The sequence below is a fragment of the Perognathus longimembris genome, chromosome 1 (genome assembly GCF_023159225.1).
Source record: "Perognathus longimembris pacificus isolate PPM17 chromosome 1, ASM2315922v1, whole genome shotgun sequence".
Classification (NCBI taxonomy): Eukaryota; Metazoa; Chordata; class Mammalia; order Rodentia; family Heteromyidae; genus Perognathus; species Perognathus longimembris.
Window position 1 is genome coordinate 159,284,867 of NC_063161.1, and position 19,340 is coordinate 159,304,206.

At 50.3% G+C, this 19,340-nt stretch overlaps 1 protein-coding gene across 2 annotated transcripts; it reads left to right on the forward strand.

The window, feature by feature from the left end:
- Positions 1–180: 180 nt before the first annotated feature.
- Gtf3c4 (general transcription factor IIIC subunit 4) lies at positions 181–16,824 on the forward strand. 2 transcript variants are annotated; one of them, XM_048345491.1, is made up of 5 exons: positions 181–725; positions 9,405–11,231; positions 14,063–14,193; positions 15,359–15,447; positions 16,270–16,824. In XM_048345491.1, exons 1-5 carry the CDS (start codon positions 369–371, stop codon positions 16,332–16,334), a joined length of 2,469 nt encoding a protein of 822 aa, XP_048201448.1. In that variant the 5' UTR covers positions 181–368; the 3' UTR covers positions 16,335–16,824. The 2 variants fall into 2 exon arrangements, with proteins under 2 accessions (XP_048201448.1, XP_048201456.1); XM_048345499.1 differs by lacking the exon at positions 181–725 and adding an exon at positions 6,561–6,744.
- Positions 16,825–19,340: the final 2,516 nt, after the last annotated feature.

The window sequence follows — 19,340 nt, forward strand, 5'->3', positions numbered from 1 at the left end:
ACGTGGGCGGCCGCCGCTCCAGCCGCCTCCTTCCCGTAGCCACCAGCGCGGAGCTCGTGGCCCGGGGTCCGCGGCCGGACCCGAGGTCGGCGGCCGAGTGAGGAGTCCACGAGGCTCCGCGTCCCCGCGCTCCGGCTCGGCCCGGACCGGCGCGCTTTCTAGACAGGCAGCTCCGTGGCCAACTGGCAGGGCTGCGTTGCCTGGCAACGGCGGGGTCCTTCCTGGCTCGGCGGCGCTCGGGGCCTGCGGGGAGAAAAACCGCCGCGGCGGGCGCTGGGGGGTGGCGGCTGCGGTGCTGCAGGCGGCCGCGGGACGGCGACGCGGGCTCGGCGGGCCGGGGGGAACCCCTTCTCTGAGCCGGAGGGAAGATGGACACGGCCGACCAGGTCCCGGTGGAGCCCGCCGACGACGGGCCCGCGCCGCCGGGGGAGGAGGAGGGCGAAGGGGGCGGGAAGGAGTCGGCGGCGGCGGCGGCGGCGGACGCGGCCCCTGGGCCCAGCGCCTCGTTCCGCCTCATGGTGACTCGGCGGGAGCCGGCCGTGCGGCTGCAGTACCCCGTGAGCGGCCTGGAGCCGCTGGCCTGGTCGGAAGACCACCGCGTGTCGGTGTCCACGGCCCGCAGCGTCGCCGTGCTGGAGCTCATCTGCGACGTGCACAACCCGGGCCAGGACCTGGTGATCCACCGCACCTCGGTGCCCGCTCCTCTCAACAGCTGCCTTCTCAAGGTAAGCCAGCCCCCGACCCTGGGTCCCCCCTCCCCACTTCCCCCGGCACCCAACCTTGGGGATCGCCTCCGCCTTCAGGACGAAACCTCCGCAGCCGTTGGCGCAGTTTCTCGGGTCCCGTCCCTCCCTGTCCACATCCACGTCCCGCGGGCGCCCCTCTGGACCCGATCCCGCCAACCCTCGCTTCGCCCCAGCATCTGGCGGGCCGCTAGCTGATTGCGCCCGGGTGCTCTCTGAGACTCCACCCCCTGTTGACCCAACCCGGGACCTGGTTCCTATTGTCTGGGGCCGACTCACCGAGGCCCGGGGCTGGCTTTGTTTACTGTGTTGGGCCCTCCTCTAGCGCCTCTTTTTGCTTTGAAGTTGGGAAACTGACCCATTCATTGTCTAACGGGTTTGAATAGTTTTATTGTGAATGGTCCTTGTGTCTCACCTTGGGCAGATAGGTAAATACTAGCTAGTACTCTAGTTGTTAGCTGTCTTCTGTCTGTATATTGAGAGATTAAAGCTTCTGCAAACAAAGGCAGTGATTAAACTGCAAGTCGGAGGTCTCTAAATTCATTGCTTTCAGAACTTGTGAGTCTCTATGAAGTTTTACTGTTGTTTTATTTGGTGCAGGTCCTGGGGCTTGCACTTGGGGGGGGGAGGGGCTGTCCTAAGTTAGCTTCTTCCTTCAAGTCTAGTGCCCTAACTCTTGAGCCTACAGTTTCACTAATGGCTTTTTGTTGGGTAATTGGAGATAAGACTCACAGACTTTCCTGCCTGAGCTGGCTTCAAACCTCAATCCTCATGAGATCTCAGCCTTCTGAATATCTAGGATTACAGGCTATTACTGCCTGCCTACGTTTTACTATTTTTTTGTTTTATTTTGTTTTCTGCCAGTCCTGGGGCTTGAACTCAGGGCCTGAGCACTGTCCCTGGCTTCTTTTTGCTCAAGGCTAGCACTCTACCATTTGAGCCACAGCGCCACTTCCGGCTTTTTCTGTTTATGTGGTGCTGAGGAATTGAACCCAGGGCTTCATGCATATGAGGTGAGCACTTTACCACTAGGCCATATTCCCAGCCCACTTTTACTATTTTAATACTACCATTTTCAAACTCACTTTTTAAAAGTAGTAAGCCACGTTGTACATTTCAGTAGCTTAGATAAAAGCTTTCTATATTGCTGTATAGATCTGCATGTAAACACAGTAGGTGATTTGCCAAGGCATATGCTCATGGTTCTGAAAATAGAACAGTGTACTAAAGTCCCTGCCCTCATGGAGCTTACACTGCCAAGTCGTGAATAAATAGTACCAGGCAGTTCCAGTTTATTTGATAGTAAGATTTTTCTGCATTCCTACTCAGAGCTGCCATTCTGAGTTATTAACTGTGGGTAGAGGGGCCAGCGCACTTAGGTTTCAAACACAGTTTCATATTGAATTAGGCTTTTTAAACTTACATGTGTGTGCTTGTGCAAATGCACTGGTATTGTAGCTTGAACTAAGGGCCTAGTGCTCATGGTTAGCTTTTTCTGCTCCGGGCTAGTGCCCTAACACTTGAATCACACCACCTTTCACTTCCTGCTTTTTTCCTAGTTAGTTAAAGGTAAGAGTCTGTTGGACTGGGAATGTGGCTTTAGGGGTAGGGTAGAGTGCTTGCCTCCCATGCATGAAGCCCTGGATTTAATTCCTCAGCACCACATAAATAGAAAAAGCCAGAAGTGCTAGCCTTGAGCAAAAGAAGCTTAGGGACAGTGCCCAGGTCCTGAGTCCCAAGTCCCAAGATGGCAAAAAAAAAAAAAAAGTCTGTCTGGACTAGATACTCAGCTCTCAGCCCCATAGCTAGGCTTACAGGCACTGGTGCCCAGCTTTGATTTTATTTTTGATACCACATCTTACTATCTAGCCTGGGCTGGCCTTGAACTCACAATCTCCCTCCCTGCATCTCTTTCCTGAGTGCTGGGATTACTGGTGTGTGCCATCTGAATCTGCATGAGTTTTAGGTCATTAGTGAACTTGAATGATTAAATACCCAAATTTCTTGGAGATATGAATGAATTGGTTTAAGTATAAATAAATCAGTTGGACACATACTAGCAGTGCTTTGAAATTCAGATATACATAGAAGAGAGGCAGAGGGTGTTCTGAAGGCTGTTTCTGTTAGGTTTTTAAAGTAGGTAGCCAGTAAAGGAGAATGCCACGCGGTATTCAGGCAGAAGAGAAAGTTTATTACCGAACTGCTGGCCTGTGGCCGAGATGATCCATGGCCGGAGAGAGAGAGAGAGAGAGAGAGAGAGAGAGAGAGAGAGAGAGAGCCTGAATATAAGTGACTTCTAACCATCTACCATTGCAGTGGCAAAAACTGTATCTGAGGGAGTATTTCGAGCAGGCCTCATTGCACTGTCAAGAGGCGTGCTAGCAGTTTCCCGGCTTGGGTGTGACTGTGATGCAAAACCCAAAAAGCATGGGAGGGAGGCGCCTGGTGAGTGGATGAGGGCTTACCCGGCAGAAGCGGCAGACGGAGCGGCAGAGAACCGGAGCAGCAGCAGTTTCACTCACCAGGGTAGACAAGTGGTGTGGAGGTGGAGGTGGATGTGCAGGCCAGCAATGGCATTAGTGAAAAGTGCCACGTGGCGACTCGCAGCAGTTCGGTTTGTGGAAAAAGGGCCGTCAGGACTGGGTATACTCCCAGAAAAAGAAGAAAAATAGATGGGAATTCCGCCTGTCCTGACTCTTAAGCCCCATCCGAGTCACGGCACCATATATGTTAGGTTTTTAAAGTAGGTAGCCCTGTAAAGGAGAATGCCACGCGGTATTCAGGCAGAAGAGAAAGTTTATTACCGAACTGCTGGCCTGTGGCCAAGATGATCCGTGGCCGGAGAGAAGGGAGAGAGAGTGAGAGCCCCCGACCCAGCCCCGCCTTACATCTAGGGCAGGGGCAAGGGGTGTGGCCAGGTGGATTAGGATGTCACCTCAGGGAAAGGGGAGGTAACTGCCTCCAGGTCTGCAGGTTACCCAGGTAACTGGGTGGAGACTTAATGAGATGGGGGCATCTACATGGAGCCCTCAGGGAGAGGACCTAACAGTTTCCTCTGCTGAAAAACAGACTTTGTACATCCAAGGATATTCATGTGCACAATCCTAAAGAAGCATGTGTCTGTAGGGTAGAGATTGAATTCTTTGGCAGAGAGACATTTAAAGATTGGAAGGAATAGTGAGGGAAGGTGTGTTTGTATCAGGGAGGTCGTCTGGTGGTTTAATCTGCAGCAGTCCTGAGAGAAAGTAGTGTTTGGCTTTTCAAAGTAAAGAAGGAGGGCTAGGAATATGGCTTAGTGGTAGAGTGCTTGTTTGCTTGGCATGCATGAAGCCCTGGGTTCAATTCCTCAATACCACATAAACAGAAAAGGCCAGAAGTGGCACTGTGGTGCAAGTGGTAGAGTGCTAGCCTTGAGCAAAAGAAGCTTAGGGACAGTGCCCAGGCCCTAAGTTCAAGCCCCAGGACTGGGGGGAGGGGTGGAATCAAAGGAAAAAAGGAAAGGGCTTTGCAGGTGGCAGAATTGGGGCATTCATCTTCTATACATGAACCTTAACTTATAGGTACAACTGTTGTTCCGATGTTCGTGCTTTATCAACAGATGAGCTATGACAGCTTTTCTACAGTCAGAGAAAGTGAGGCCAGTTTCGGAACTGTAAGGAGCCAGCCGGAGAAAATTAGCTTCAGTCCAAGAGGCCCCTTAGTTGCTGTTTATTTCTACCTAGGCACTAGCCCATGGCCTCTAAGCCTGGAGGTGGTTATCTCCAATAGGGTAAGATAGGGAGGGGCTAAGAGATTAGGACCAAGACAGGCCTATCAATAAAAGAGTAAGAATAATAAAGTCTACACTGCTTAGTGTGTGTGTGTGTGTGTGTGTGTGTGTGTGTGTGTGTGTGTGTGTGTGTTGTATCACTTACCATTTGATTCCTGGCTCTGAATATGTAAGTGGCTCAAGGTAAGTAAATAAAGCAGCCTGCTGGTGGTGGCTCACACCTATAATTCTAGCTACTCAGGAGGCTGAGATCTGAGGATCCAAGTTTGAAGTTAGATGGGGCAGACAAGTCCAAGAGACTCTTACTGACAACCAACAAAAAGCCAGAACTGAAGATGTGGCTCAAATTGTAGAGAGCCAGCCTTGAGCAGAAAAAAAGCCAAGCAAGAATTCCATTGAGCTCAAGCCCCAGTACGAGCACACAACAGAAAGGGAGGAGGAGAGAAAGAGAATCAAGAAGAAATAGGTGTGGGTTAATTGTGGGTGTTGATGTGAAGACAATATACTTAGTATTCTAATAAAAATTTGATTCAGTTTGCCATATTTGACACATGCCACAAATCTTGTTTAACTAGCAATAAGAAACAGACCCTGATGAGAAAGCTTCTGGGGGAAAATGTGTAAAGATCGGGATGTGAAGAGGTCTGAGTATTTTGACGTGCTACCCTTTGGGTGTACACACTGCCCACCTTGCCTAAGTACTAGCCACCTGGATCTCAGCGTCCGTGTGCAGCGTTGCTGAAATGCCCGCCGTCCAGCCCTTCTGGAGCTTTGGCTCTACAAGGCTGCTGTTTGGACTATCATTTCTTATAGGAAATTGTGCGTCTAAATAACAAATCAGATGTTATCAGCTATTTGTAAGTTACTGTCTTGGGTACTGAGGTTTTATGATATAAAGCTGAATGATAGAAATCTGGGGTACCGGTGGCTCATGCCTATAATCCTGGCTACTCAGGAGGCTGAGATCTGAGGATGGCAGTTCAAACCCAGCCCAGGCAGGAAAGTCTGAGACTCATAGCTCCGGTTAACCACCAGAAAACCGGAAGTGGCACTGTGGCTCAGAGTTCAAGCCCCATGAACTACCAAAAGAAAGCAATCTGGGGGCTGGGGATATGGCCTAGTGGCAAGAGTGCTTGCCTTGTATACATGAGGCCCTGGGTTCGATTCCCCAGCACCACATATACAGAAAATGGCCAGAAGTGGCGCTGTGGCTCAAGTGGCAGAGTGCTAGTAGCCTTGAGCAAAAAGAAGCCAGGGACAGTGCTCAGGCCCTGAGTTCAAGGCCCAACACTGGCAAATAAATAAATGAATGAATGAATGAATAAATAAATAAATAAATAAATAAATAGAAAGCAATCTGGAAAAGCAGTGAAATAATTAAGGATAAGTCATGCTCTTTCTTCCCATTGGGCTACTGATTTAGTGTACACTGAGTTGTGGTCAGTTCCAAATCCTACTTGAATTTGTGTACTTTATTGTATTGTGCATCAGTTGTTAGCTTTACAAAGAACTATCTCCGTCTTCCTACAGAGTACTTTAGCTGTTAGTACTATTTACTTGATAGTTACAAGATTGACTTGGGACAGGTCTCTGGGCACTGGAGCAGATGTGCTCCTTGGTGCTTGTTTTGATAACTAGTTTTGTGATTGGGAGAATTGAAGGGAGTGTAGAAGACTAATAACCTAATTGGAGTGTGCTGTGGTAAAGGTTACTTCACAAAGCCATGGATCAGGCTTTTTCCCCTGCTGGTCAAGATCCGTGATCTTCTCCATCCTGCCAAGAACTCTTCCTAGAATGAGTGGGACAGAGGCTCCCTTGAGCTTCCTTTCTTTTTACACTGCTGCTTTGGGCTATAAAATCTGTATGTTTGCTTTTTGTTCTGCAGTAGCTTTTAGTGAGGCTCACCAGTTCTAAGGATTATTACTTATTTTCAATGTTTTAGCGCTTGATGAACAATTTCTTTACCCTTCATTTCATGTACTATTTGACATCTGCCCTGCATTTTACAGGCTTATTGTGTAATGCTAATTATTAACAGTTGCTCAACACTCAGAATATTGACAATTGTCCCAGCTAATACTTATTTTTTTTACTATATATTTTGAATCTTGTGATTTACTTAACTTTCTTAACTGTGTGAGATGTGAGGAAATCAAGACCAGAAGATGGAAGCAGTTTGCATGCAGTCAGGGAGCCAGTGCGTGACAGAGCCAGCGTTTGAAATGAACCCAGGTAGTCAGGCATCATAGCACAGATTTTCAGTCATTGTGCTCAGGATGTATTTGTTTGCCTAGCTAGCCACCTGTATCTCATTTAGCTGCAATATCAAGTCTATTTCTCCAGTGGATCCATACTCTGTCCAAGAGACTGTTGTAAAAACAGTTTTTAAAATAAGATATCTTGCCTATGCACCATTTTTCATATTATTCCTTAGGATTATAAAGGGTGAACAACCCCAGAAAGGTACAGCTTTTTAAAAAGTGTTTCTCTGGGCTGGGAATGTGGCCTAGTGGCAAGAGTGCTTGCCTTGTATACGTGAAGCCCTGGGTTCGATTCTTCAGTACCACATACACAGAAAAAGCCAGAAGTGGGCGCTGTGGCTCAAGTTGGCAGAGTGCTAGCCTTGAGCAAAACGAAGCCAGGGACAGTGCTCAGGCCCTGAGTTCAAGCCCCAGGACTGGCAAAAACAACAACAACAAAAAGTGTGTCTCTGACTCTATACAGTCATTCCCTGGCTAAGGCCCGCCAGAGAGCTTTCTCAGGCAACAACTGAGGGGGTAGGGTTCTGTGAGTCATTGTAATAAAAGGTAGCTGGGCACTGTTGGCTCATGCCTGTAATCCTATCTCCTCAGAAGACAGATCTGAGGATCACCGTTCATAGCCAGTCCCCGTAGGAAACTCTGTGATAATCTTATCTCTGCTTAACCACCAGAAAACCGGAAGTGGGCCTGTGGTAGAGTGCTAGCCCTGAGTTCAAACCTTATGACCAAAAAAAAAAAAAAAAAAAAAAATCCAGTTAATTGAATTAGTGGGTAACTAAAATGAACTTCCATTTTATTATCTAGCAATTTCCTAATGATCTATTGTTACCTCATCCACTCTTTAAGATTCATTAATACACCGAGGAATTGGATTTCTAATCTAGCTTCACATACATTAAAAGTAATTTTTGTTATGACTGTATATGTCTTAGATTTCAATTCCTTTTTAATTCTGTTCTCTCCTTTCCAATTTAAAGATCAGCCTCTGTTAAAAACACCTGTAATCCTAGTAGCTGCTTGGGAGGCTGAGATCCTGAGGACTGAGGTTTGGGGCCAGTACCTATTACCCTAGCTACAATGAAAGCCTAGCAAAGGCAGATTATGATTTTGCCCAGGCTCCCACTCATGCAAGAAGTAAGACTCTCAAAAATCACTGTTAAAAATAACCAGGGCTGGAGGCATGGCTCAAGCGGTAGAGTACCTGCCTAGCATAAGACCCTGAGTTCAAAGCCTAGTACTGCCCCCCTCAAGAGAGAGATTGACACTAAAAAAGAATCCAAAGATTTTTCTTCCTCCTTTGTCCTTTTCTCTAAAGACAATGGGTCAAGTTCTTCCAGCATAACAGAAACCATCTCTTTATTTTTTTGGTTAGTTGTGAGACTTGAACTAGGGGCCTGGGCACTGTCTCTGCGCTCTTCCTTGTTCTACCACTTTGAGCCACAGCTCTGCATCCAGTTTTTAAGTGATTAATTGGAGATAAGAGTCTCACAGGGACTTTTCTGCCTTGGCTGTCTTACTTCCCAGGCTGGCTTCGAGACACTATCCTTAGATCTCAGCCCCCCCTGAGTCTGAGTAACCAGGATTACAGGTGTGACCCACGGTACCCTACTCAGAAACCATCTTTTGATTGACTTCTGCTCTTTAGTGATTTATCTCTTTTTCATTGTTAAAGAAGTTGTAGCTGGATTGACCTCAGACCTTGCAGAGGGTTAGACCTGGTAGGATAGAAGGCGGGGGGAGGACTAGACAAGGAACCAGCACAAGCAGGGGCACCAAACAACGCCCCCCACCCCAAGACTTCACATAGAGGAGGAGCGCGCTGCATTCATCTTAGACCACAGCAAGAGCAGCGAAGAGAGCTGACCTTGGCTCTTGTGGTTTTTAAAAATGGGAATAGCAGATTTAAAAAATCTGACATTTATGTTGCAAGGATATTGTAAATATACAAATATCTTGCATCAAAGATGGATATTAAGACCTTTATTGCTTTGTGAGTAGCTCAGCAAAGTGCTGTTTACCCTTAAGAGTCAACTCTGTTTCTTGTCAGTTCTGAGAAGAATATGAGAACGGCCAATGAATAATGACATTTCGTCTGATCCTTAAAAAAGAATTGTCATTTACTTAGTGAGTGCTCATTTACTCTTTTTAAATTTATTTTTATTTTTTTTTCATTTACCCTTTAGACATGTCCTTGATCTTTTGTTTTTACTATCTATTTGGAGATTACTCCCCCCAGTCCTGGGCCTTGAACTCTGAGCCTGGGCGCCATCCCTAAGCTCTTTTGCTCAAGGCTAGCACTCTACCACTTGAGCCCCAGACACTTCAGCTTTGTGATTAACTGAAGAGTCTCCTGGACTTTGTTGTCTTGCCCAGGCTTGCTTTGAACCGCATTGGAGATTTTTATTTTTTATTTTTTAGGTTGCAGCACATAACTCAAGCTAGCCTTAAACTCGATTCTCCTGCCTCAGCCTCCCAAGTGCTGGGATTTCTCTACCTGGCCACTTGAGTCTCTTAAATGCATGTCACATCAAAATTTGACAAAATTCATATAAAATTATTGCATATATATTGATGTGAATTAATAAAATAAAGGTGAATATTTATCTGATCGTTCCTGTACCTCATTTTCAGGTGGGCTCAAAAACAGAAGTTGCTGAGTGCAAGGAGAAATTTGCCAACTCTCGAGACCCTACCATCAGCCAGACTTTCATGTTGGACAGAGTGTTCAACCCTGACGGGAAGGCCTTGCCTCCGATGCGAGGGTTCAAGTACACTAGCTGGTCTCCCGTGGGTTGTGACGTGAACGGCAGGTGCCTTCTAGCAGCGCTGACCATGGACAATCGCCTGACTGTGCAGGCGAACCTCAACAGACTCCAGTGGGTCCAGCTGGCGGACCTCACTGAGATTTACGGAGAGCGTCTTTTTGAGGCCAGCTACAGGCTCTCGAAAAGCGAGGGCCCGGGAAGTCACCTCGGGGACTTTGCTGAGTTCCAGAGGAGGCACAGCATGCAGACCCCAGTGAGGATGGAGTGGTCGGGCATCTGCACCACTCAGCAGGTCCAGCACAACAACGAGTGCCGGGACGTGGGCAGCGTGCTCCTCGCCGTGCTCTTTGAGAACGGCAACATTGCGGTGTGGCAGTTCCAGCTGCCCTTCGTGGGGAAGGAGTCCATCTCTTCGTGCAACACCATCGAGTCAGGAATCAGCTCACCCAGTGTTTTGTTTTGGTGGGAATATGAGCACAATAACCGCAAAATGAGCGGCCTCATTGTCGGGAGTGCTTTTGGACCTGTCAAGATTCTCCCTGTCAACCTCAAAGCAGTGAAAGGCTATTTCACTTTAAGGCAGCCTGTTGTCTTGTGGAAGGAAATGGACCAGCTGCCTGTGCACAGCATCAAATGTGTGCCTCTCTATCACCCTTACCAGAAGTGTAGCTGTAGCTTGGTGGTGGCTGCCCGCGGCTCGTACGTGTTCTGGTGTCTTCTTCTGATCTCCAAGGCAGGTCTGAATGTGCACAATTCCCACGTCACAGGCCTTCATTCTTTGCCCATTGTGTCCATGACCGCAGACAAGCAGAACGGAACAGTGTACACCTGCTCCAGTGATGGGAAGGTGAGGCAGCTGATTCCCATCTTCACAGATGTTGCGTTGAAGTTTGAACACCAGTTAATTAAACTCTCAGATGTGTTTGGCTCGGTGAGGACTCACGGGATAGCTGTGAGCCCCTGCGGCGCTTACCTGGCCATCATCACGACGGAGGGCATGGCCAACGGTCTCCACCCCGTTAATAAGAACTACCAGGTCCAGTTTGTGACTCTGAAGACCTTTGAAGAGGCTGCTGCTCAGCTTCTGGAGTCTTCAGTTCAGAATCTCTTTAAGCAGGTAGATTTACTAGACCTCGTACGCTGGAAGATACTGAAAGACAAACATATCCCTCAGTTTTTACATGAAGCTCTGGAAAAGAAGATTGAAGGCAGCGGGGCCACCTATTTTTGGCGTTTTAAGCTTTTCCTTCTGAGGATTTTGTATCAGTCAATGCAGAAGGCCCCCTCGGAAGCCCTGTGGAAACCCACCCAGGAAGACTCAAAAATCTTACTGGTTGACTCACCTGGGGCAGGCAATGCCGAGGATGAGCAGCAAGAGGAAAGCACTTCTTCCAAGCAGGGGCCCAAGGCAGGCCCACAGGAGAGGAGCAGAGAGGGCGACGGAGAGGATGCCCCCGATGACACGGCCCCTCTGCCGGGAGACGGCGGAAGCCAAGAGCCCGTGGAGGAGAAGCTCCTCGAGGTCCAGGGAAAGATCGAGGCGGTGGAGATGCACCTGACCAGGGAGCACATGAAGCGAGTCCTGGGGGAGGTGTACCTGCACACCTGGATCACCGAGAACACCAGCGTCCCCACCAGGGGACTCTGTAACTTCCTCATGTCTGATGAAGAGTACGATGACAGAACAGCACGGGTACGTGTTCATTACCAAAACTGCAGGCTAGCACTCGGAATGCTCTGCTTTCTTCCTGAGAGAAAAGTTCAGCTTTTGCTTTGGCATTTTTGAGGCAATTGATTGACACGAGGCACAGGCCAATGAGTAGGAAATGTAGATCAGTGTCAAGAACTCATACTCATAGCACACAAAGAATGTTTCCATCCTTCGTCTTGCTGTGGCCTTGACTGACATGTAGTGCTGGCCAATGAGATTTCCAGGTGCGGATGAGCTTGAGGCCACCCTTAGCACAGTAGTTTGCAGTGGGCAGTCAGAGTGGAGCTGCCCATGTTCTCTCCTGTCTTACAAAGAGTCTGCGGGGGGGGGGGGGGGGGAGGGAGAGGGCACAGACTCCTTTCTGTCTAAAAGGACTTGAGAAGGTCTGATTTTGTCAAGGAGAGCATAAAAGGAAACACTTATTTGCATCTCACGTTCACAGAAGCTGGGAATTGTCTTTATTTTGGTTCTGGCACAGTATTCTGTAGTTCAAGGTCCCTAAGGGACCACTAGGGCTCTGGGCTTAGGGAGTGGGAGCACACGTGCTGTGCTCCAAAGTTCCCGTCACCCGTATCACTCTGTGAATCCTGCAGAAAAGACACGGTTACCTTTGTCATCCAGACTGGGTCAGGGGAACTTTCTCCCAGCTGCTAAAACCCTTGTTCCAAGGAGCACACTGTACACTCAGATATTCAAAACCACAAGAGTCTGCTCATTGCCTGAAATCTTATTTAAAATGTTAAATTGAAAACACATACTTCATTTCTAATGTTAAGTCATTCACAAATTACTTGTTGCATATTCTTGGAAAATATGTTTGTGCACTTGTAAAATTGCTACTCCTGGAATGTTTGCAATGACCCTAAAAGTAGTGAGGGGATCTTGGTCAAATAACAGACTTCTTTTAAAGTCAGCCTTGCATTGTGTCCCAGATTATAAGGGCATTCTGGTGTGCGATATGTTTTGAGACTATTGGGATTAATTAATTAGGCAATGAGATACTTACATATTTTAGACTGCAAGTCGTGAGGCTTGTTTATATTGGCCTAGAATTCTGGTCCAGGTGCCCTGAGCTTGGGAACCTGTGTTGAGCATGGTTATGTGGTCTAACAGAGACACATGAGCAAAATGGGAAGATTGAGCCCTACCCTTCTATCTCAACTGAGTTCTGGTTGAAAACCACGCATTTCATGTCTTGGAAATCTGTGCACGAGGAGGACCTTTTCAAACCAGGATGGTGATTTTACTAGAAGTTGTAAGTCATAGCTCAGCATGGCACACTAGTACAGTTGAGTTTCTCAGCCTTTCTTCATTATCACTTGCCCCTGGAGCCCCTTTTTTCCCCTAAATTGCCTCCTACCCATGAAGTGTAATGCCACAGATTAATATGTTTATGTAGTACCTGTGTGCCTGTGCTTTCTGTATGGGAACATGAAGAGTTGTTTGGTTTTGTTTTGTTTTTGTCAGTTGTGGGGCTTGAACTCTGGGACTGAGCGCTGTCACTGAGCTCTTAAGCTCAAAGCTAGCTAGCACTCTACCAGTTGAGCCACAGCGCCCCTTCCAGTTTTCTGAGAGGTTTATTGGAGATAAGAGTCACGGACTTTTCTGCCCAGGCTGGTTTTGAACCACAATCCTCCTATCTCAGCCTTCTGAGTAGCTAGCATTATAGATGTGAGCACTGGTGCCCTGCTTACATGAAGAGTTTTTGTCCCCTGAGAACCAGTAGTTGTCCTTTCACCCCCATTGACAGTGCACGTGTCAAGCTGTTGGCTTCCATGATCAAGGCTGTCAGGCCCAAATGTCGTTGGGTGCAAATTGAAGTGGCCCTTCATTGTGAAAAAGTTCAGCACTTCTCCACTGGGGGAAACTGAGCCATATTCAACCCTGAACCATTATAAGATGTTTGGCCTGTCCAGAGTAAAGGAGTTTGTTTAGGTTGTGAGGACCCAGCAATTAGAATCCTTAAGGCTAGGAAACAAAGACATCAAAAGTAATGGGCTTTAAATTTGTAAGTTACATACCAAAGAGGTAAAGTGGCTAGTTCGTCAACTTCTGAACTGAAGTGTAAGGGAGGACTTAGCGTTAGTGAATTGACTCCAAAACCAAAATCTTGTGAGTTCTTCCATAAGACTTACACGATTTGCTAGAAGAGATAGCTCTTAAGAGTTTGGTGTATATCATGCCTCCCAGTGACATTGCCAGTAGTGTGTGTGTGTGTGTGTTAATTTTGATTATTTTTTTAATGTCATGCACTTTTTTTCCCCCCTGGTACTGGGGCTTGGACTCAGGGCCTCTTGCTCTTACTTGACTTCTTCACTCAAGGCTGGTGCTTTACCATTTGAGCCACAGCTCCAATTCTGATCTCAGAGACTTTCATACTTGGTCTGGCTTCAGATTGCAAGCTTCAGATCTGAGCCTCCCGAGTCGCTAGGATAGCTCACGAGCCTTCCTAAAGACTAGTCATTTGCATACTCCTACACAGCCAAATGTTGTAATTTATAGGTAAAGACTGCTTCTAACAGAAGTATGTTCAGAAGCAATCAAAATAAGTCAAGTCAGAAGTGTGATTTTCAGAAGTTTCCTTTTGTGGGTGAAGTCGTCGCAAGGCCCGCTAAGGCTAGGGCACTTGTTTTATTGAGCTAGTTGACACAAGTGCAGGGTCCAGCTTTTGTACCTTTCAGACAGCCAGCGTGGCCTGTAGAAATGCCGTCTCCTGTGGCTTGCACAGGCCTGCGTGTTTTCATCTTCCCTTCGTCTTCGTTTTGCTCTGGGCCCTGTGCTCAGCTCTCACTGCTGCTGTGGTGTCCCGCCAGGTGCTGATTGGACACATCTCCAAGAAGATGAACAAGCAGACCTTCCCTGAGCACTGCAGTCTGTGTAAGGAGATCCTGCCCTTCACAGACCGGAAGCAGGCTGTCTGTTCCAACGGCCACATCTGGCTTCGGTAAGTTCCCCTCGCCGCTCAGCTTTGTGCAGCACAAACCAACGTGCACCCCACGTCCAAGGTACACATGGTCCGCTGTCAGGGAGGACAGCTCAGCCCACAGCCTGGCCTGAGGCCCCAGCAGCCCTCCTGGAGCTGGATGAGGCTTGGGCCATCTCCTCTCCTTTGAAGTCACGCTAAGCTTTTTAAAAGTATTGCACACATGGGGCTGGGAATATGGCCTAGTGGCAAGAGTGCTCGCCTCATATACACGAAGCCCTAGGTTCGATTCCCCAGCACCATATATACAGAAAATGGCCAGAAGTGGCGCTGTGGCTCAAGTGGCAGAGTGCTAGCCTTGAGCAAAAAGAAGCCAGGGACAGTGCTCAGGCCCTGAGTCCAAGGCCCAGGACTGGCAACAACAACAAAAGTATTGCACACAATACCTGCGTTCACCTGTGCTTATACACTTTTTTTGCTTGTTGATTTTCATAATAAAAGCTAGAAGCCTCCTCTTCTCCCTATCCCATTGTAAGAGTTAATGTAGGCGTGTCCTCATTGTACTCTACTTGTGAGCTGTGTGTGACAGTCACTCTCCCTCCGTGAGGCATGTCATCACCTGCCTTTTGGGGCACTGCTCTCTGGCCCTCGTTTTGTGTCCAGTTGTCTTTGCTGATTCTTGTTCGCCTTCTCCTGTCTGTCCTTGGTCCTGTCTTGCTGTCAGCTGTGAGCACTCGGGTGGGGGAGCAGCCCCTCCCGCAGGCTGCTCGCCAACCGTCCTCGCTGCCCACCCGCCTGCCCACTCAGCGTCCGCTAGGCGCCTTCCCTGGCCTTGGCTCACCACTCTGTCCACCCCCGCAGCCCCGGCCCAGCCACATGGTGCAGCCAGGGATGGAGCTGGCTCCCCGCGTCCTGGAGGGCGAGCTCCTCCCGTGCCTCGCCCTCCAGTCTGCTCTCGGGATCAACGGTGGCCAGGCTGTGCTTGAAGCTGTGCAGTCGGGCAGAGACCGGCGGTGCCACCGCCGGCACCACCTGTCCCCTCCGCCCCAGTGTTCTGCACTCCTGTTCCTTGCTGTTTCTCCCCGTGCTGTGGTTGGTTTCTTTCACTGAGCCAACCAAGGCTGCTGCTCTCCCGGGGCTGGTGGATCTCCTGCCTCTCCCCTGACAGTCTGGCCTATGCTTTCAGGTGCTTTTTAACCTACCAGTCCTGCCAGAGCTTGATCTACAGGAGGTGTTTGCTGCACGACAGTATCGCCCGGCACCCAACTCCGGAAGGTGAGGCCGCCCGAGCTGTGCCCGGCCGTGGAGGGGAGGGGCAGAGCCTGGGGTGCGGGGCCATGGTCAGCGCCGTGCTGCCGCGTGACGCGTGCTGCGGAGATGAGCAGACTCGTTCCATTCTTCCTGGCTGTCCACGTTTATAGAAATGCACTCCATTTCTCTTTGCACGTAATGGCATTTTTGAAAGATTATTAGCACTGCGGTTTTATGAGAGATTATTTTAGCATGGCGGCATAGGCCTATAATCCCAGCAGATGGCAGGCCAAGCAGCAAAGGAAAGCCTGACAAGGCTGGCCTGTGCTCCATATCAAGAATCTGCCTCAAAAACAAAACAAAGCCATGCACTGCTGGCTCACACCTGTGATCCTAGCCACTCAGAAGGCTGAGATCCGAGGATCACTGTTCGAAGCCAGCCAGGGCAGGAAAGACCGTGAGACTCTCTTTATTGTCAGTTAATTACCACCAAAAAGCTGGAAGTGGAGCTGTGGAAGTGGTAGCGCACTAGCCTTGAGCAAAAAAGCTCAGGGACTGCACCCAGGCCCAACACCAAAAACAAAGACTCACCCCACCAACCAATATGTTGCATGCACTATAGACTTAGAATAAGGAGTGTCCTTTTTTTAACTTGAGTGTAGCTTTATGGAATCCACGTCGCTTTAAGTTCCCATTTCATCACCTGCTGGGCCGTCGTCCAGCCTCACTTAGGAATTGAAGAGCAGAGACGCGAGTGCTGTTGGGGGCAGATGGCAGTCTGTCCTCACCGCCACAGCTTTAGCCTTTCCGAGACTAATGCTGGATCCCGCTGTCTTCCTTGTGCAGATCCAGACTGGATCAAGAGGTTGCTGCAGAGCCCCTGCCCCTTCTGTGATTCTCCTGTCTTCTGAGTGTCAGTGGTGGCGGATGGAAGGGCTGGAGCTCTGCCCTAGAGAACACCCGGAGCCCAAGGAGTGGGTGTGGCGTACACGGCGGGCAGGCGCCCAAGGAAGCCTGGCCCCGGCAGAGGGGCTTTCCTCCTGACTGCGGAGCAAGGCCTCCCTAGAAGTGCACTTCCGGCTGCGTGCTCTCCGGGGATTAAAGAATCGCCTTTCAATCACTAGGCACGGAGAGTGCGAGGCTTTGAAATGAGCAGCAGCCCCAACTCCTTATCCAGCCTGGAACACTTATTTCTCAAGTGTCTTTGACTACAGCAGTGTGGATGGAAGGATGTCCTCCTGTCTCTAGGAACACACAGGTCTCGCTCGTCTCGGAGTTTGCGTGAGGCCGCGGTAGGTGGTGATCCTTGCTTTGAGACTGCTGTGTGGCTCCAGAGATCTTAGGCTGGTTGGCGCCTGGCACCCTATAAACGAACAGTTATTAAAAGCATCTGAAACAGTGCGTGGGCTGCTATTTTGCTGTCAGTAAGTAGCTGAAGCTCGGTCCCATTGACTTACTTTCACGCATATGGAAAAGCTTTTCCTAAAACTACATCTTTTAGAGGTCGGGATCAAGTCTGAGATGGGTGTTTTTATTTCTGTGATTATCCGGTACCGGCTTGTGCATGCCGAATCCCTTTGTCTCCACACGGGGCTGGGGCTTTCTTGTGGGGGGTAGTGAAGTGCGAGAGCGATGTCACCCAGCTGGGGGGGTGGGGTGTGTCCAGGGGCCCTCCGGAGCGGCAGGGGCGCTGCGTGAGTGTGTGAGGGCATGCTGGGGTCCTGGAAGGCAGCACCACTGATGGCAGTGCCCTGGTGTCGTGGACTGCCCACGGGTGCTGGGGGAGGGGGGCGGTGAGGAGGAGAGAAGAGCTCCGAGGACCTGTGGGCCTCCGTCCCGGCGGCACGCGGGGCCGAAGGCTGCGGCCCGTGGTTGTCTTGGTAGACGTGGCGCCCGCAGGGTTAAGCACCCAGCGTCATGGAAAGCTGATGCGGTTCCCTTCAGTTCAGCCCTCAGTGTCACCGGCCAGCTGCTTCCTCAGTTTCTCCTAAGAACTGAGCCTGTGACATCACGCACGTTTCCATGGCTCCAGCCTCCACTACTGCTGCCCAGTCCCGGCCTGGCGCTTCCGCCGTCACCATCTCGCTCCTGGCTCCCGCCTCCCTCCCCTCCTGCTGTTTCCATGCGCCTGCGCCTCTCCCTCTGCCGGCGGCGCTGCCCTTGGCTGGCCCTGCTGCCTCGCTTCTGTCGTCTGGACCACCGGTGCTCTGGCGGTTCTCGATCTGGTGACACTGTCGGGATTTTTTTCTGAGTTTGCTTCAGTTCTTGACTGTGTTGCTTGAAGCAGTGAGGCCAAAAAGTTTGATCGGTGGAGCTTTTGTTGTTGAGTGTGGCGGATTTGGTAGTCTCTGAATGAACTGTCCGTCTTCCTTTTGAAGCATGAGCTACCTGACCTAAGCTTGGGACCTTCGCCTGTGTGAGGTACTTTGAGCCACCACTTCAGGAAGGGAAACAGAATTTCATTGTGTTGTCAGCAGCTGCATGATTCTCCCTCCTGCAGGAGCGGAGCCCCTGATGGAGCCTTCCTCAACGGAACTCCTCATGGTTCCAAGGGTCATTTCTGAGAACGTGACAGTCACTCAGGAATGCTCTTGGCTGCTGCTTAGCCCAATTGAACCATTGTTCTGAAAGCCAAACCGCTCTTGTGATCTTGCTAGCAAGCCCTCCCCGGATCCACGTTGCGCTCTCCTTAGAATCAAGGCCAGGTGCCAGTGGCTCAGGCCTGTTGCCCTAGCCACTCACAAGGCTGAATCTGAGGATCGCAGTTCAGAGCCAGCCCTGGCAGGAGAGTCTCTGAGACTCTTATCTCCAATTGACCACCAAAAAGCGGGAAGTGGAGCTGTGGTTCGAATGGTAGAGTTCTAGCCTTGAGCAACAAAAGCTCAGACACAGGCACACAGAAGGCAGATCAGGGGTAAGAGCAGGCCTCTCAGCTAACCGCGGAGCCAGAGCCTTCGGGGGTAACTAGTGCAGAGGCAGCCCGGGCCAGCTCACACTTCATGTCCGCAGACACTGCCTCTCCCAGCAGCCTGGCACGGCCCCCCATACAGAAACTCCTCCGCGTTGTTCCGAGAGCTGTTTCCTTTGATCTGTTTCTCCACTCGAGCACTGTGTCCTATACACGAGCGCATTCAGCACAGCGGGCTGCCTCCGGGGGCAGAGGCCAAGGCGGCCCAGGGGAGCCGTGTCTTCCTGACCGGTGCCACCTGTCGCCAGTGACTGTGCGTTAGCGTCTAAACCGGTGTCAATGTGTGTGTCAGAGTTAGGGGTCATGACTTAATTCCCGGCCCAGCCCCTCCGTGCACGTGAAGATGCCGTCCACCTCCCAGCTGCCCTTGCGGCACGCATGGCCCTCCGATGCCGTAACTAGCGTTGGTGCCTAGAAGAGGGAGAGGATTCTCTTCCTTCGGAGTTGAATGAGTGTTTTCAGTGTGGACTTCCCCGGATGGCGAGCGCAGGCCCTGCTGCTCGCTCTGACCGCGCAGGCCCCGCCGGGGGAGCAGACGCCGGCCCGCGCGTCCGGAGCTTGGCTGCCCGGCTCTCGAGCAGAACCTAAGGCTGACGTTCTGGAGTCGCGGTATTCCATTCTCAGTGAGAGTCATAGGAAGTGGTAGCACCAAACGAACTGTGCTGAGCCCATTTTGAGGTGTTCCTCAGCTGGTTCACACTCGTGGCTGGCTCTGCCCCTGGAGCTACACATCCAGCCTAACATTGCTAATTAATCCGAGGTGGCTTCTCAAGACTTTTCTGCCTTGAACCAGGATCCTCTGCTCTCAGCTTCCTGAGTAGCTAGGACTACAGGCATTTTGCCCCCACCTCAGAAATAACATCTTGGCACAGACAGGGCAGCCGCGCCTGCCCTCGGCACCTCTGCTGTGACCTGGTGCCAGCCCTGAGTGGCACTCCCGGACGCGGCT

What these genes read in the sequence shown, in the direction of transcription:
- Gtf3c4 (XM_048345491.1), top strand. Translation starts at nt 369, where the DNA reads ATGGACACGGCCGACCAGGTCCCGGTGGAGCCCGCCGACGACGGGCCC. An exon ending in TCAACAGCTGCCTTCTCAAG is followed by an intron (nt 726 to 9,404) that starts GTAAGCCAGCCC and finishes CCTCATTTTCAG; the next exon opens with GTGGGCTCAAAAACAGAAGT. An exon ending in AACGGCCACATCTGGCTTCG is followed by an intron (nt 14,194 to 15,358) that starts GTAAGTTCCCCT and finishes CTATGCTTTCAG; the next exon opens with GTGCTTTTTAACCTACCAGT.